The following is a 17,605-nucleotide window of genomic DNA, read 5'->3' as shown; positions in this document are numbered from 1 at the left end:
ATTGATTATCGTGCATGGTTACACGCTGCCCCACTCCCCACATTGCTGCCTCTGTATCAGAGGTAGCAGCACGAGGGGCAGGTGGGAGACAGTGTGTGCAGGGAAATGGCTTTTAAATCAGCTTCCTGTGCATACTGACTCCTGGGGAACCACCTCCCATCCCCCAGCCATGTATAACTGTGTAAGTGCTGAAATTTACACATCTACTTAAATAAACTGATTTTAACACCCCTAATCTGGAGTTCTGTAGCCTAATGTCATCTGACCTTATAGACCTCTAGTTTTGCCCTGGCTTTAATTCCAATGGGAGTTTTCCATTTATTTTAGTGGTAACATATTCCAGACCTGTTCTGTTTTCTCTGTCTGCTCCAGTAAATGTTGTTTCATTTTGATTTTCTTATTTCAGTTTTCTATTGTGTTAATTACAGAACAAAGAGCCAGCTATCATCTTTCTGTTCATTTGCCAGGAATGACACATTCCCTGTAACTCACAATCAGGCAGACTTTAGGTGGGCTGGAAGTTTTGGATCAGACCACAAAAGCTGTGTATCTCCGTTTAGAAATAGAAATGGGATCATTCCTAGAAATATCAACCTCATCAGCAGGCCCACTGGTTGTCATAAGCCTGATAAATGGCATCAGTTAGTTTTGCTGAGAGAACTTGTATTGATGTTTGGACATCTTCCGGTCTGGTCCTGAGTTTGGCATGGATTGTCTGCCCTTTAAGTCTTTACTTATTTACTCTTCAGTTTATGCAGAGGCAACATCGAGTTAAAGACAGCTAAAATAGGACATAAGTTTATAGCGAGTACATTGAGCAGTCCCAAGGAGGTGCGTTAAAGTAAAACATTGGTCTGATTCAAAGTGCAGTGGCAGGACTCCCATTGACTCTAGTGAGCTTTGGATCAGGCCCGGTGGGCTGAAGCATTCAATTGAGGCACGATCCTCTGTGGTTCTGAATACTTCCAACTCCTGCTGACACAAGTGCTGAAATCCAGCCCCTACTGAAGTTAATAGGAATCTTGCCCTTGAATTCAGTCGGTCCAGGATTTCCTTGGGAGCTGCACATGATTGAAATCTCTCAGGATCAGACCTTAACTACCAAATAAGCGCTTACAGCACCAGGGGGCTGACAGCTTTCTCAGGCCCCTGGAAAAGGTGGGGAGGGGGCGGCTCCGTGCCTGCAGAAGGGGCAGGTCCAGGGCCAGCGAGCCCTTAGCACTGCCTAGACCGTGGTACTGCCTCCCCTCCCCAACCTCAGAGCCACGTGGAGTACATAATACGGCGCTCCAATGGCATTCTGGCGGCAATTTAAATGGCCCAGGGCTGTAACTGCCATTGTTGCCACAGTAGCAGCAATGCCAGCCGGGAGCCCTGGGCCCTGTGGAATTGCCAAGCCCCGGGACAATTGTCCCCTTTGCCCTCCTCCTCCTCCTCCTCTTTGGCAGGCCTGTTGAATACACCCTGCAGCTGACCTGCACCTGCAGAATACTGATTAAAGGGATTGGAATCCTAACATAATGAATTTGTGCACTTCCGCAGATGTGTGTAAAAACAGGCAGTCTTCAGCGTTGCCAGTTTTACAGAAAATACAGAATTCTAGAAAGGTGTTTTCTAAGACATAAGGAAGGCCTAAAATATCTGCTGTAGAATTTGCATTGTACAGTGAGAGGGCATTTTTCAAACATGTGTACTGTATTTAAGCATCTAAATAAAAAGCCTGACTTTTTAGAGGTAATGGAGCAGCTGCGGCTGCTATTGAAATTAGCAGACTCCATAGGGAGTTTGGGAGTTGTGGGGGCTCAGAATTTTTTTTTCTTAAGGTAAATCGTGACTACTGTTGTTTGAAAAGTTTTAAAGATTCAGTTGTAATAAGCTTCTCAAATGTTCACCTGTAGATTTCACGCAATACCTGACAGAAGTAGAATTAATTCTGAATCTCATGTGGTTTGTTGGGCATCTGTGTCTCTCTAAGCCAGTGGTGGTCAATCTGTAGCCTATCAGGGTTCTATGTGTGACTCACAAGACCTTTTGTTTCCTGTTGTTTACTGTCACTGAGATGGAGGGCTACTCATGTGGTATCACTCACTAGCTTAGGTTGCCCACTGCTGCTCTAAACTGTGTTACAAGTACCAGCTCTTATCCCCAAAAGAGTAGCAGAGGACTTAATTTGGCTGATTGGTCTTGTCCTATTTTCTTAAGTCAGGTGAAAGGATAGTAAAATTGAAGTATTTGAGATTATCTCAAGTAATATTGTCTGTTGTTCCATGCATGAACATAGCACTTTACAAACACAAGAAGACAAGAGCTGTGCTCCTCTGTAGAATTTAGTTTAAATTACAGCTATAAACCTAACCATTAAGGATCAAGTATGAAAATATGAGAAAAAAGGATTTGAGGGAAAGGCAGACCCAATACATTTATATTGCAGCAATGGCTAGAGTTCACAACTGAGATTGGGCCCTGTTGGCCTACGCACTGTGGCTACGTCTACTGCACCCTTCTTCTGCAAAAGCTTATGGAAATAAAGCGTGGAGTAGAATATTGCTGTGCTTCATTTGCATAATTAATTAGGGGCCATTTTTGCGCAAAAGGCTTTTGTGTAAAAAGGAGCTGCGTAGATTGCTCCTTTTTGTGCAAAAACCCCCTCTTGCACAAAAGCCTTTCTTCCTCATTTTTTTCAGGAAGAACGGCTCTTGCACAAGAGGGGCTTTTTGTGCAAAAAGGAGCCATCTACACAGCTCCTTTTTGCACAAAGGCCTCTTGTGCAAAAATGGCCCCTAATTATGCAAATGAAGCACAGCGATAGTCTATTCCATGCTTCATTTGTATAAGCTTTTGCAGAAGAAGGGTGCAGTATAGACATAGCCTGTATGTCTACATAGCATGTGAAAGTGTAGTGGTAGCACAGATAGACATGAATATACTAACTTTAGGTACCATGGGTAACAGAATAGTGTAAATATGGCAGCATAGACTTTGATATGGACTAGCCCCGGGAATATGTATCCAAATTCTTTGGCAGGCTTTATATCAGGTGGTGAGTCCATGCCACAATGAGTACACTAATGATGTTACCTGGGCTTGTTAGATTAAAGATAACATGGATATACTTACCCATGCTCACCTTAATTTGTAGTATAGACACACCTACAGTGGGTGTCAGTTCCTGCCCCCGAATTGTTTATAGTCTATGTAGATAAAAGAGACAGTGGACAAGAGAAAAGAAGTATCAATATTCCCACGTCTGCAGACCAGGAAATGATTGTGCCTACAGTTATGAATGAAAATTCTCTGGTAAATTTGACTCTGTTGTTTGCTGAAGCTAGGAATTAATTTTAATGATGATCTTTTAATGAATTGTCACAAGAAAACAAACAAAAACAGATACATGAATTGCAGCTTGTAGGTATCACCCAAATACTGCTCATTTCACAGGATATCCAAAAAAATTATGGAATTGCACAACTTTACAACTTGTCAAGCTGAAAGACCAGATAATACAGAATCAGGCAATATTACACATATGTAATATGTCAGGGCTAGAGGGAAAGACATACACAAATAGGCACAAAAGGAAAGAAGGGAACAAGTGGACAGGCAAAAGCAGAGAGATCACATGACAAAGAAGTTTAATATTATTTGAGATATCTCCTCATTCTTTATCCAAATATGTTGTTTAAAAAAAAATGACAACACTTTTTTCTCCTCTGAAGCATTTTTGAGAAGAAGGCGGTTATGCCAAGCATAATTTTAATTTTCGTGACAGCATAAATACATATTGGCTTTGCATACACTCCTTCCGTGCACACACTATTTATTTCGTCACACAGATATGATGGGGTTGAAGTGCAATGGGTTCTACAAATCTAACCCAATGTGAGGCTGCTGCTGAGCAATACTCATGTTGAGATCAGTATAAGCAACTTCTACATGTGTCCACAAAGAAACAAACTTGGACTTGGAGTAACACACAGTGCTCTTAAGATTGTAGGTCAGTAGACAAATAGGAACAATTAAAAATGGTTTGAAACAGTCATGAGGCTATAACCTGTTCTTGGTCAAACTTACTTAAGTCCCCTTATTAATTCTAGCACTCACTTTTTTTATTTTAACCTATTTGTAATCTTGGATTTGAATATTTTTCTGGAAATAAAGATCTTGTGTGCTGTGTAAATGACATAAGTTTCATTTCTACAGATTTCAGTTGGAAATGTAGAGAACTTAACAAAACTTTTTGCTGTGTACTTGAAGTTCAGCTCTTTTAGTTTGAGGAGTACCTTCTCACTTTGATGCAGAGATATCTTTGCATAGTCTAGGCATGGAGAAGAGATGATACCTTTCAATCTTCTATAGCTACATGGCTGATTTCTGCTGTATATTAAAAGTTCTGAGACTCAGACAGTCTTCCCTTTTTGTTTCTGGATTGATACCCCTTGTTGAAGAAGTCAGTCCAACACTTATATTTCCTGGCTCACCATTCCGAATTGAAATGAAATAAAATTTGAAGTTATTCTTATGTTAAAAAGGACGTCTTGAACTGAGGCTAAAAGCTGAGTTACTCTTCTGATTTTTGTATAAAAATTGTTAAAGTTCCACTAAAATGATGACAGAAGAATCAACTTGTCTACGTGACAAAAAGAGGAAATGTAAGCCAAGCCAATGACTCCAGCTTGTGTACAGTCTAATTTTTGGAGGGCTTTCAACTTGCTCATATTTTCATTGAAGTATTAATGACCATACATTCCTTTTTAGCTTATTCTGGACTATGTCTCCTTTCTGTGTGTTTTTTTTCCAGACTGCTACGAGAAGAGTGGATCAGAGCCAAATATGAAAGAAAAGAATTCATTTACACTGAGAAGCAAGAGCCTTATTCTGCAGGTAGTGAAAGAAATTCTCAGCAGATGATTTTTGTTGTGTACAATAGCATCCATTTCCATTCTGTGGGCTCCTTTTTTTATAACATTGAAAAATTACATCTCCTTACACAGGAGGGGAAAGTGCAACTCTTTGGGAAAAGATGTCCTTTGGGGTTGGGTTGATACTTTAGAGTTTTATCCAAAGCCTTGCAAAATCAATAGAGGGATCTTTTCATTGACTTAAGAGGGATTTGGATCATGCCGGTGACCAACAAATAATGTACAAATAGGATATTTTTGGCAGCAGGGTATGCTAATAGAAATTAAAATATAGGTCACTACTTGGTAAGGAATTTGTACTATCAGAAGGAATTTTCCACTGGAATGAAGAAGGGTTTAATAACTCATTTTGGTTTTGTTGTGATGTCTTTGTGGTTAAGTATTTGGGTGATATTTTAAAATTATTTTTCATGCAAGGTGACACTGAATGTGTGTGTGTGTGTGTGTGTATATATATATATATATGTGTGTGTGTTCCACCCCATTGTCAGTGTTGTATGTAGATACACACGTTTGTTGTAAGGGTCAAAAATGCAGCCCCCATTTAGGTGCCATTGAATGTAAGTTGACTGTTGTTTTTAACAGGGGTTTTATTCTATCTTTGTGACCATTCTAAAGTTAAGCCATCAGATTTGATTCAAAGGTTGTGGGGTCCACTGCACTTCCTCATTAACTTCGTAACAGGCAGTTATTACTTACAGGGACTGATCCTTCTCCAATTGCAGTCAATGGCAAAACAAAGGTCAATGGCAGTCAATGGTCAAGCCCATGGCATAGTAAGTGAAGTGTACAGTTGAAAAGGTTCCCCCCACAGCCATAGAAGTCTCTCTTCCCAATAGTTCACATAGGTGCATGCAGTACAGTACAGCAAGGAAATATGGTGTTTGTAAATGCATTGTCTTGTGGAACAGATGGAATTTGAGAAGAATTGGTTGGGAATTTTTTTAAAGTGGAAGTTTGGGGTATGGCAAACATTACTTTTGAGGCTTTAGTAGGCAGTAGGATGGTGTGAAAGAAGACAAAATTGGCTAGTTTCCTTTTCTTGTCAACAGATGAAGGCTGCATTGAATATATTCAGTGTTTATACTGTATTGTTCGTTGTGTTTTTAAACCAGCTATGTGCATGGGTGGTGCTGCAATAATTTTATTAACAAGGACCATGTTAATGATGAAAAGGTTAAAATATTAATTGCATGTTACTTGTGGAGCCTGATAAGCAGGTAGCACCAGTGATTTGCTGCTAATACTACCACAATTAAAATCTGATCTCATGTATACCCAGCTTATATTCAATGAATTTCTACTGTTATTTTATGTTTATATGACACTATATAAAATGTATATATTAAAGAGAGTGTATGAAAACATATAAATAAATGCGGTGTATCTGACATTTTCCAAGCTGCCTAGCAGAATTATATACAATCTGTTGATTTTAAAGGATAGTATATACATAAATCCCTTAGACCCGTGGTCACCAACCAGTAGATCGTGAGCTACCGGTATATCTCAGGGGCTCTAAGAGTAGCTCTTGAGCCCTCTCTGAACTGCGCGCCTGCGCAGTACATTTACATTAGATTTCCTCATTTGAGGAGCAGCTACTCACTGAGCAACAACACAGGTGAGTAGCTGCGAGGAATGGTGGGAGCTGGGAGGTCGGGAGGGCTGAAACATCCCAGCCAGCTGACTGTGGCTTTCACAGCTGGAGCTAGGCGCAGCCTCCCTGGGCTGAGCGCAGGACAGCCGGGCTGGAGGAAAGAGAAGCAGCTGCTCGGTCAGCTGGCCATGGTGCTCAGCCAGGGTGCACCACGCTCCATGTGGGCTGGCGCAGAGTGGAAGCTGCCTGGCCTGCTGGCTGTGGCGTTCAGCCCAGAGGAGGCTGACCCGCGCTCCAGCTGATTGGGCGGCTTCTCCTCTGCGCCTGCCCACGTGGAGCGTGGTGGCACCCTGGCTGAGCACCATGGCCAGCTGGCCGGGCAGCCGCTTTTCTTCGCTCCAGCCCGGCTGCCCTGCGGTCAGTCCGGAGGGAGCGCGGGTCGGAGGCTTCCCTCCGTGGCTGGTGTAGGGAACTCCCTGCCCCCAACCTTGTTCCCTCTCCTCTGCCCCAAACTTGTCCCCCGCTCTCCTGGCCCCCTGTTTCCTCTCCCTTACCCCCCAGCCCCACTGCAGAAACCTGCCCCCCCCCTGCAGAAACTTGTCCCCTGGCACCCTGCAGAAACCAGTTCCTTCTGGCACCCTCTCTCCTACTACAGAAACCTGTCCCCCTGCTCCCCTCTGCAGAAACCTGTCCCCCCCAGCACCCTGTCCCCTGCTGCAGAAACCTGTCCTGGCACCCTGCCCCCTCTCCCCTGCCCCCACTGGCACCCTGTTCCCTGCTCCAGAACCCACTAGCACTCCTCCCCATTACTGTGTCCCTTGCTCCCAAATGACTTTTCTATGGGTCAGTGACCCCTGACTCAAGGCAGGTTCCCTGCCATTCTCATAAATAAAGACAATGCAGAAACTTTTTGTGTTTAACATAGTATTCTATTTAAAAATGAAGCCTGGCGAACAAACCCCCAATTGGGGCCAAGCCCCCATCTGGCCACAACCATTCCTGCACTCCCCCTTCCCCAGACCCTAGATCTGAGCCTATCAAACACTGGAACCTCATGCCCTCAGCCCCTCACATATCCCAACCCAAATTCCTGCACCCTCACATCCACAAGCCTGTGGTTTGCTTAGTATCCCAACACTGCCCAGCCTGGAGCCCCCTCCCCGAGCCAGTGTCCCCTTCTCCACCTCCTCCTGCATCCAGATTTCCTCCCAGAGTTGCACCTCTCACCCCTTCCCACACCCAAATCCCTCATTCCCACCCCAGAGCCTACACATCCTGTCTCAACACAGCAAGGGTCCAGCTAGACTGCAGGAGTTTTTCAGGATTCTGGAGATATCCCAGAAAAACTCTTCTGCATCCAGGGTTGCATTTGTTCTTCCACTTTTTTAGTGGAAGAGCAAACAGGCTCTTTTGGTCACCCCTATATTCCTCTTTCCACAAGGAATAAGGTGGCTTCCAAAAGAAGGGTTTTTTTTCTGACATTTGATCCAGTCTAGACAGGCCAAATGTTGGAAAAACCTCCACCTACAGAATAATAATAATAAAAAATAATAATAAGCAGCAGTATAAGGATTGGGGATAGCAAGTGATGGAGAGAAGGAGAATAGAGAGGGCGGGGCTTCAAGGAAGGGGTGGGGCTTCAAGGAAGGGGCGGGGCAGTAGATCTTGGCTTGGTCTGTCATTTAAAAAGTGATCTTGGGTGTAAAAAGGTTGGAGACCACTGCCTTAGACTGCTTTGAAAAATATAAACTAACACATTTACACGTGTCCAGCTTCCAGCTCATCTGAAGAAGTGGGTTTTGCCCATGAAAGCCCATAATATTATATATATATATTTGCTAGTCTTTAAGGTGTTATAGGCCACTCGTTTTTAAAGTTACAGACTAACATGGCAACTCCTCTAAGATGTGTACAATACAAACCCACAGAGTAACACTTCACTGTCCATGGATATTAATCCTTCATGTTAAGGCACTGTAATCACATGCCTAACTTCAAACACATGAGTAATTCTATTAACTTCCACATGATGGCTGATGTTTAAAGTTAAGCATGTGCTTAAGTGCTTTGCTTTGGTTTGGAGCTTAAATGTTTTGAGATTTTTAAATAGATTTGTAGCAAGCATTCAAACAGGAGTTACAGGTGATTATTGATAACTTCATTAGTCAGGAAAAGCTACACATTCTTTAATCACACATTGATGCACTCTGGTATTTTTGTTTTGGGTTTTGCTTTTTTAAAAGTTATCTTGAAAAATTAAATAGAAAACAAAATAGAAAAATGAGACATTTAAAAATGAACATCACCATTATTTTTTCCAGTCTCTGGACAAAGGAATGCAAACATTTGTGTATGTATTGATTTATGCTTTTTTAGCTAGTCTTTTTTGGGGCAGGAGTGAGGAGGGGCAAATTTGTCATAGTTCAGACTGGACATAAGGCCCATGCATATTTGCCACAAATATAATTTAGAAATATTAGTCAGTCTGCAACAGTGGCCCATTAATATGCAACCCATACACCTTTTGATTGTGATGTACTGTCCCCTGTAGTTAGGGCCGGATTAAGCAGGAGGGGGCTAGCTGGGCAGCGTCCTGGGGCACCAACCAATGGGGGGGGGGCGCCTGATTGCAGTGGTAAGGGGCGCCCTCCCTGTCAGAGGCAGCAGCATGGGGGGCGGGGCCAGAGGAGGCTACCGCAAAGCAGCCTCTATGTGACGGGTCTGATCCAAATCAGAATGAAAACAAATATTTACAATTTTTCCCATGAATCAAAATTTCCAAAATATTTGAAAGTTTCAGAGGGGTAACCGAGTTAGTCTGTAACAGGAAACACTTTAAAAATTACAAATAGGTTAGTAACACTTTAAAGACTAACAAAACATGTAGATGGTATCATGTGGGCTGTGCCCACAAAAGCTCAAAATACATTTTGGAAAATGTTCATTGTGGAATTCTAAAGTTTCATTCTATTGCTATAATGATAATATTTACATTATTTCGTAACAGGGCAGTACGAGTAGTGCATGTGTGCTACTGCTGCTGACTTGTCATAATGTGATGTAATAATTGAAGTAGTCCATTTTTCTTTATTTTCAGTCACGAATGGCAGCTGCTGCTTAGTATGTGTTGGAATATTTTGTCTTCGTTTTCTAGATCAAAGTCTCTATTGTCCCTGTTCTTATGAAACAGTTTGATGCTTTGTGTGATCGTTTCAACAGGAACTGCCAACCATGTATGGCTGCTCCCCGGAGGTGTTATGAAATAATTTAAAATAATCTGACACTGCCAAAAAACCCATACGCTAAAATTCTGCACAAAAATTTTGCAGTTCTGAAATGAAATTTTGTTCACTGTATCCTGAAATGAAAATTGTCCTGAGCAAAAACCTTTTCCTTTCAGAATATTTCTTCTCATGGGACTGTTCTTTGAAATCAACAGTTTCCTAAATGATTTGATTTTGAAGAAAATGCCATTATTCATTGAAGAAAATGTTTCAGTGCAGCACTTCCAACCAGCCCTAGTGCTGACCACAGGTATGCTCCGGCCATGCCCCTCCCACCAAATGGCATGACGAATCATGCCACCAATTTGCTCATTTACCCATGTGCTAGAGTGAACAGGGCTGGCTACCCTCATGCTTATGCTAGTTTGCACAGCAGGAACATGTCAGGGGATCTGAGGCACTGATGTTCATTAATGACCTGGTCTACAAAAGGTGTCTTATGTCACAACCATGCATGTCAAATCTCTCTGGCTGGAGCATGCATTTCCTCCCTTTTGTCTTCCATGTGGAGCTATATTTTTTCCCCATAATGCTGCATTGGACTATTTTTCTGAATTCCCAGGAGAGACACTAGATTGCCAGTTTCCACGTATGAAACATTTTGCTACTAATAGAGACATCAGGATCCATTTCCTAGTGTTTGCTGCAAGATCTAATTCCATCTTCCAATCCCAGGGGCAGTTTTGTGCTCTAATATCTTTGCAATAATTGCATAAAAAATAAGAGAATGCTCTTCTTTAAGTAGCTCCAAGCAAGGTCCTTTTTCAGCCAGTCTAATAATGAGAAGTATTTTTGAAGCCCTGATCAGAAATTCAGCTTACTCTGTTTCTGAACAGCCTTTGGGGAGAGATTGTCTAGAGTCAGTAAATGCCAAACAAAAACTACTGCAGCCTGACTGTCACAGCTTAAAGGAGTCTGGGGACTGTAATGTCAAATGTTACAGGTCAGGACTAAGGTGCACAGGCAGAGCTGTGTTGGGAAGCTGAAACAGAGTCTGCCAGGAGGATGTGAGTAAACCCTACAGCTGCCAAAGAGCAAGAAGGAAGTGGCTTCCAGGCTGTGCAGGGAATCAAAGGTTCCATTGCAGTTCCCATAGAGGTTTTGCAGAGCACCTGAGCCAGCAGTCATGGGGTCTCTGCTAAGTTAGTCTGCATGTAGGGGGGATGGGAGTGCCAAGATGGCAGAAGAATTCACCCTTACCACTAAAATAAGATGGACCTTGCACTGTTGCTCTGATTTCATACTCAAGTGCCATCTCAGCACGTCCATACCATTGATCCCTATGGGCATTTGTGTGGCCACTCAGGAAAGATTCAGATGCTGCCCAGCTGATTAGCAGAGCGCCTACAGCTAGGTTTTTGTGTTTCTACTAGTGGTTCACATTCACACATGCCTTTGTGCACATATCAATTTATACCGCACACAGATAGAAAATATCCACACATGGATGGAAAAGATTAGAGGGAACATTGACCCACACCCATCTCCGTACCAAAAGGGCCTGCAGGCTTCAGAAATCAATGTCCAGTATAGCTCATTTAATGTTTATTAAAAATAAACCTTTCTTTTTGATGAGGGAGGGATAGATGAGGTTCAGAATTGGATGTTTTCAGCATCTTGCCTCCGGCATCTATCGATAAAGGTGCATTAGGAAATCGTCATTAGTAGTAAATGGCAATCTTTAAGTACAGGACATTTTGTGCAGAATCTGGAGTGTAACCCAAATAAAAATCAATTCAAGCTTTTTCCCCTTCCATGTTCCCTCTTATGTGCATGACTAGATGTCCCAATTTTATAGGGACAGTGCTGATATTTAGGGCTTTTTCCTTATATTAGTACCTGTTACTCCTCATCCCTGTTCTGATTTTTCACACTTGCTCTCTGATCAACCTACTCTGACGTGTTTATGTTGTGATACAGATGTCTCTTTCAAGAATCAGCAGGGCTTGCTGACCAGATTCTTGCTGTCTTCCATGTTAAGTTATGCCTCCTACATTTGTGTCTCTGTCCCCCTCTCTAGCTGGACCACACAGACTTATGGGTCTCCTACTGGGTTTGAAATAACACACCTGGGGTCTTCTGACTCAGAGAGTAGAAGCTTGTGCTTTTAGACACAGAAGCCCTAGGTTCAGTCTCTGCTACTGATGACCCATACAGTGCTGTCATGTCATACGTGGAAGCAATAGCCATTTCCTTCCCCTAACTCCCAAAAGGAGGAAAACCCCATGAAGGCAGTTTTTTAGAATCTCTCTCCTGCTCTGGAAGGGTAGGGCCTCCGGCTGTTCCCAGCTACAACCATGTCTTTCAGGTCCCATGCTTCATTCTCTGCCCCCTTACTCTGATGGTTTCATTGCTTCAGAAGGGCCATCATTAATGGGTATACTAGACACCATAGATTTTAGAGTGAGGAGTCAGTTCAAGTTCAGATGGCACAGGAAGATTAGCAAAGCAGCAATTAAATGCTTCAGTGATTTGCTTTGGACACTGAGTTATACCTTTTATCTGTGGGAGCTGTTTAATTTCAAATGGAGTAGGAGAGCTAAATAATTTGTTCCTCTTTGCCAAATTTTGAGGCAAGGCACTATTTGCATCTCAGTAATTTAGATTAATGCTGAAAGTTTGTATTCCTTGGGCAATTGAAACATTAGTTGCACAATGACATATAAGGCTAAGAGTTGTAATGTGTCTCAGATCGTCGTGTGTGGTTCAGCTTAGTTCCTTTTGATAAATGAGCTGATTAAATTACTGTCAGTCTACAGCTCGTTATTCCCTTTAACTCCGTTTAATGGAGCATGAGTTTATTTGGAACTCGGAAATGAGAAAATCCCAAACACAGCACAGGGAAGATCTGGAACCAGAAGGCTGGGTTTCACTGAATTGTTTTGAAAATCTTAATGTTTTCCCTTGGAATGTCATAGTTAGCTGCAGGCATTTGGGGGGAACATATTCATAAGAACCACAGACCCACTGAATGTTGAGTCAATTAGGTGCTTTTGATAATGTTACACTTAATTGGATGCATGTGTATTTGTGACCAAGGAGAAGAATGGCAATGGAAAGGATGCCAACTTCAGGGTTAAATGTAGTGCTATATTTTTAAGTGATGAAGGTTGCAGTGCTCATGCGAGCCAGGCAACGGTGTGAATGTACAGGCTGGAGTTGTTGCTGGGTACAAACATGAAGAGTTAACAAACAGGAAAATGACCAGAATTCCAATGGTCTCTTTTATTGTCCCTGATAAATCGCTGCCTGATTGTTGCTGTTTCTGTGCTGTGTTACTGTGCATGCTGAACCGTCAGCAGGTAAAGGGGTACTCTGCAAAACAAGAAGGGAGAGCTGGTGATGCCTCTCTTCAGTGATCCTTGCAGTGAGAAATGGTTGGACTTCATTGTTAGGATTTTTACGACATCCATTCAAAAGCCTGGTGTAGTAAGTGCACTGTCAGGCTAACCTATACTGGCCCTTTACAGCACCGTAACTTTCTAGATTGGGAGTGTGACAACACAACCCCCCAGGGTTTCCAGATGGTTTCAACAAAAATACTGGCCCCCTCCCTCCCAAAAAAAAAACACCAGAGAAAAAAAATCTGTTGGGGGGGGGGAGGGAAAGGAGAGACCAAAGTTGATGAGCAACAAAACCAAAAACCCCCAAGAGTTATTAAGCGCAAAAACAAAAACAAAAAAAAAAAACCACCAGCATTAAAACAATATGGCCCCTTTAATTGCATGCAGAGTCAGAGTGGGGATAAGAAGAGTAGCGGTAGAGCACTAAGACCCAGGGGAGGCATTGCTTCCCCTTGCTCAGGTCTTGAGGTCGAGCCACAAGGGAGCTTCCCTGCGGAACCAGGTAAGTTGGAGGACATGGGGCCGGGGCCCAGTTGCATAGTGTGTAGGGTTGCCGGGTGTCAGGTATTTTTGCCTCCTGGCCTGGAAAAAAACAGAAAATACCGGACATTTCAGGGAGCTTCAGTGCTGTAAAGCACAGTGTAAACCAGGCTACAGCACTGGGAGCCACACTCCCCGCACTGTTAGCTACTCCCCTTGTAGAGGTCATTTACACAGAGCAGGAGGAGAGCTCTCTCCCAGCTCTCATGCTGTGATCACACTTTCAGTTGAAAGTGCTTGCTATGGCTGCACTTCAAAATTTTAAGTGTAGACAAAGCCTCAAGAGGGGCTAATCTATATCTTGGAAAGCTAACAGGTGTGTGTGTCTGTGTTTTAACAGAACTGCATGGGTGTGTACGTACAACCAGGAAGGCAGTAACACTTCTCTCAGCCCTGTCTATTATCCAGCATCCGGTTCATTAATAGGATCCCTGCCTGTGACATACAGCGTATGTTCCTCTGTACAGACAAATGAAACCAACCCTATGGATGTCAGTAACTCTGTTTAACCATTTTTATTCTATACTCCTAGGATAAAACAAAATGAATCTATTGTCTTAAGAAAACATTTTCCCCAGAAATCTAGAACAAAACGGCTCTCAGCAATTAAACCAGCTTTACATGTTCCCTCCAGCTTTCACTATTGTCCTTATCCTATTGCCCTTCTTTGGTGGGAGCAGCCATCCTTCGCTTTCCTTCCCCTCTTCCCCCCCCCCCCCCCCCCCCCCGTTTCATCGTCCTTATGTAGCTTGTACAGGTTGAGTTTTCAAAGATGCCTAAAGGTCAGATGCTGGTGTCTGACTTCCTTCTGCCATGGTGCCACAACCGATGCAGTAGAGATGTTCTGTTTAGGAGTATGTAGAACCACTAACCTGCATCTGTTTTGCAAAGATCTAAGGTGATCTTAATCTGGCTGCCACTTCAGTGCTGCCTCCTCCAACGAGAGTCTGTGTTGTCAGGAGCTGAGGCTTGTCGGTGCTTTAGCTGCTTATTATGCATTGAATTTATTTTGCCTTGTGATCGCTCTGCTGGAGATGGCATTATAGAGTCTCCTGAATGTTGTAGCCGGGGACGGGATAAACCGAGCAGGGCAGATAATGAATGAAGCCTCCATGGGGCAGAATATATATAACACATTGCTGGAAAAATAGAACCCTCTTTGAATTCCACCCCGTAAAAGGGAAAGCTGATTTCGGAAAGCCCCAATTATCCCTTGAAACTTACCCATGATTATCTTCTGGCCTTCATTAAACCATTCACGTCGGGGGGCTGTAACTTGTTCACTGTCACTGTGCCTGTGTTGCTGTGTAGGTAATGAACTGAGGCTGAGGCTGTGCTGTGGTGTGAGGTGCTGTGAAGCTTCACAGATTGTACTGGTTCGTACCCATTCATCTTGTGGCAAGTTACATGTTACAAAAAAAACCAAAACCCCACAACAGGACAGTATAGTTGTAGCCCCAAGCACTGCAGTGTCCTTGTTTGAACTGTACCATTATGAACTATTACTGTAGAACTCAAGGGCACTTTCATGAACAAGTATTCATAGTAGACTATTCTACTAGAGCAGTGATTTTTTTTTCAAACTTTTTTTCTCATGACTCAGTTGAAGAAAATTGTTGATGCCCTCGACCCAACATAATTTGACTAGAGCTTGGGCTCCAGAGTGGGGCTGAGGATGAGAGCTTTGGAGTGTAGGGGGGAGTTCTGGCTTTGGGGGTGTCAGATCTGGGGCAGAAGGGGTTTACCTTGAGTCAGCGGAGCAGTGGAGGTGCTAAGGCAGCTTCCTGCCTCTCCTGGCACTGCAGACCAGGCTGTGCCCCAGAAGCAGCCCGCAGCAGATTTCCAACTCATGGGAGTGTGGAGCTAGAGCTCAGGGCAGGGACAGCGTGTGGATCCCTATGCACTCCTCCCTCTCTCTCCACCTCAAGAGCTGGGTCTGTAGTCTGCCATGCCAAGATGGACAGATAGCTGCCTTAGTACCCCCACTGGTCACCAGATCACCCTGCAGCAACGAGACCCAGTGCCTGACATTTCACAGCCCACTCCTGGGTTGCGACCTGTAGTTTGAAAATTGCTGCCTTGGTGATAACTATGGGCAAAATTGTGTAGTAGCTGTGCTAGGGCTGAGAGAAGCTGTAGTGGCCGAGTGCTGACGGAATGCTCCATGCCGTGTCCACACATCTGACCGTCCTGATGGGAGGAGGGGCTGGTGCATTGTGGTCTCCGCTTGTTCTTCCGTTCTTTGTAAACTGGCCCAGGGTGTGTGCCACCTGGATACCTGCATCAGGCCTGTTGTGGATATCCAGAGTGACACTAGCAAAACTCCTTTGGGGTCAGGGAGCTCTGCTTCTGCTGGGCCTTGAGTAGGTTTATGTGAGGTGTGGCCAGGCCCTATATCCCCTTAGCCTAGAACAAATAACTTAGTCCCAAAGGACTGTTTTGGCTGTTTCATGGTATCTCAGCAGCACACAAGAACAGGAGAGCTGCCCTAAAAGGGCAGTTAAGGATTTCCCCCGAACACAGAGGAATTTCCGAGGAGCAGAGAGACAGTGTGAATGGTTCTGTGCCGCATATCCCCCCACCTTTGGCCTTGGGGAGTAGATGGGACCAGGGCAAAAGGGAACAGGGCAGACCCCATAGTATTCTGTTGCATTCTCTGCTGGAGTAACCTAGGGTATGTCTACCCTACAAAGTTAATTCGAACTAACGGACGTTAGTTCGAATTAACTTTGATAGGCGCTACACTAGCGCTCCGCTAGTTCGAACTTTATTTGAACTAGCGGAGCGCTTAGTTCGAACTAGGTAAACCTCATTGTACAAGGACTAAGCCTAGTTTGAACTTACTAGTTCGAATTAAGGGCTGTGTAGCCCCTTAATTCGAACTAGTGGGAGGCTAGTCCTCCCCAGCTTTCCCTGGTGGCCACTCTGGGCACCACCAGGGAAACTCGTATGCCTCCCTCCCGTCCCCGGAGCCCTTAAAGGGGCACGGGCTGGCTACGGTGCCCATGCCAGGTGCAAGCCTGCCAGCACCCAGCCAGCAGACCCTGCACCTGCCACGCCATGAGCCAGCCACCCGATGCCCCCCAGCCCTCCGCCTCTTCCCAGGACCAGGCTGGCGGCTCTTGGGAGCCTGGCCAGGACCGCAAGAGGCGGGCACCTGCCTGGTCTAGTGCAGACATCGTGGACCTTGTCCACGAACTCCGCACTAGGCACAGGAAAGTGGCCGTCTAGGGCAGGAGAGCTGCCAGCCTGGCCACCCAGGAGCAGGTTTGCATGAAAATCAAGGTGGTCCACTGAGACCCCCGACCCTGAGCCCTGAGCTTACAATGGCCGTACTGGGTCAGACCAAAGGTCCATCTAGTCCAGTAGCCTGTCTGCCGACAGTAGCCAACCCTAGGTACCCTGGAGGGGATGGACCAAAGACAGTGACCAAGCCATTTGTCTCGTGCCATCCATCTCCAGCCTTCCACAAACTTTGGGCAGGGACACTATTTCTGCCCCCTGGCTAATACCACTCCATGGACCCAACCTCCATGACTTGATCTAACTTCTCTTTAAACTCTGTTCTAGTTCTAGCCTTCACAGCCTCCTGCAGCAAGGAGTTCCACAGGTTGACTATTTGCTTTGTGAAGAAGAACTTTCTGTTACTAGTTTGAAGCCTGCTACCCATTCCTTTCCTTTGGTGTCCTCTAGTCCTTCTAATATGGGAACTAATGGAGAACTTTTCTTTAAACACCCTCTCCACACCACTCTTGCTTTTATAGACCTCTATCATATCCCCCCTCCGTCTCCTCTTCTCTAAGCTGAAAAGTCTCAGTTTCTTTAGCCTCTCTTCATATGGGACCTGTTCCAAATCTCTGATCATTTTAGTTGCCCTCCCCTCTCCCAGCCTCTCTCTTCCCCTCTCCCACCTCTTTTTCC

At 44.3% G+C, this 17,605-nt stretch overlaps 1 protein-coding gene across 1 annotated transcript in view; it reads left to right on the top strand.

Annotated features, from left to right (window-relative positions):
- ADAP1 (ArfGAP with dual PH domains 1) overlaps window positions 1-17,605 on the top strand; it is a 127,826-nt gene that overhangs the window by 33,033 nt on the left and 77,188 nt on the right. Inside the window, exon 4 of the mRNA XM_006112840.4 lies at window positions 4,799-4,881. Coding sequence (XP_006112902.2) covers window positions 4,799-4,881 — 83 coding nt within the window. The remainder of the gene's footprint in view (window positions 1-4,798; window positions 4,882-17,605) is intronic.

The sequence above is a fragment of the Pelodiscus sinensis genome, chromosome 15 (assembly GCF_052426305.1).
Source record: "Pelodiscus sinensis isolate ZL-2025 chromosome 15, ASM5242630v1, whole genome shotgun sequence".
In the NCBI taxonomy this organism is placed as follows: Eukaryota; Metazoa; Chordata; order Testudines; family Trionychidae; genus Pelodiscus; species Pelodiscus sinensis.
Note: the sequence above shows the minus strand (reverse complement) of the source record. Positions and strands in the feature narration are given on the sequence as shown.